Raw genomic sequence first — 1,133 nt, 5'->3', positions numbered from 1 at the left:
GCCAGCACCCACCCCTGTCTCTCCGTCGCCAACCCTGGTGACCCCAACACCGGCCCCTGTGATGCCGCCAACACCAACATCGGTGACTCCGATGCCAGCACCGACCCCCGTTTCTCCAACGCCAACTCCGGTGGCCCCAACACCGACTCCTATGATACCGCCATCACCAACCCTTGTGACTCCGATGCCAGCACCAACCCCTGTCTCTCCAACGCCAATCCCGGTGGCCCCAACACCGACCCTCGTGATGCCGCCAGCACCCACCCCTGTGACTCCGACGCCACCCCCAGCCCTGGCCCCAGCGCTGGCTACATCGACCGGCAAGTGCCCCGTGGACACACTGAAGCTACTTGCGTGCGTGGACGTGCTCAATGGGCTGTTGCACGCGGTGATCGGCAGTAGCGCCAGGAATACATGCTGCCCGCTGCTGTCCGGCGTTGCCGACCTCGACGCTGCTCTCTGCCTTTGCGCCACCATCAAGGTCAAGGCCCTCAACATCAACCTCATGCTGCCCATCGCCATCGAGGTGCTCGTCAACCAGTGCGGCAAGAGAGTGCCGAAAGACTTCCGCTGCCCTAATTAAGCTCCATAGATTACTATATGTACTATCAGTATCACCTGCATATGAATGTGATACATGCATTAAATTCTCTTGTGTGGTGACACAGGTGACATATCGAAGTGTAATAATCTATATGTACATGGATTTGCAGCTCTGACTCGCTACTTGTGACGGGGAGCTGTGGAGCATGCGTACATTGTGTTTGTGTAAAAGCGTATCCTATAGTAACCATATAACATGCTACCAATTGTGGTCTTCCATCGGTTTTGTAGTGTGTGTTTTCTTTTTGAAGAACTATGAATAAAATGTTCGTACTGTGTAAAAGAAGTTTTCACATCCACTTGTAACCCATACCAAGATACTTGTTGAACCATACGCTTTACAGGATTCGGATTTTCGTGTTGAACATTTTGATATATTATACATTTTTTTCCGACATCGTATGCAAAAGTTATAGCCCTTTTACTTTTTCATAACACATTTTTGCAAAACATGTACAAATTTAAGTTTTTAAATTTTCCTAACTAGTAGATGTACTAATATAACTACATCTCAAAGGATTTTATTTTTT

At 49.0% G+C, this 1,133-nt stretch overlaps 1 protein-coding gene across 1 annotated transcript; it reads left to right on the top strand.

The window, feature by feature from the left end:
- Positions 1-7: 7 nt before the first annotated feature.
- Positions 8-682, top strand: LOC119346055 (36.4 kDa proline-rich protein-like; the record flags this gene model as incomplete). The annotated part of the gene is made up of 1 exon (XM_037615794.1): positions 8-682. A coding segment is annotated over one exon (576 nt), but the record flags the coding sequence as incomplete, so codon positions are not given.
- Positions 683-1,133: the final 451 nt, after the last annotated feature.

The sequence above is a fragment of the Triticum dicoccoides genome, unplaced genomic scaffold (assembly GCF_002162155.2).
Source record: "Triticum dicoccoides isolate Atlit2015 ecotype Zavitan unplaced genomic scaffold, WEW_v2.0 scaffold37762, whole genome shotgun sequence".
NCBI lineage: Eukaryota > Viridiplantae > Streptophyta > Magnoliopsida > Poales > Poaceae > Triticum > Triticum dicoccoides.
This window is presented reverse-complemented; position numbering and strand designations above follow the sequence as displayed.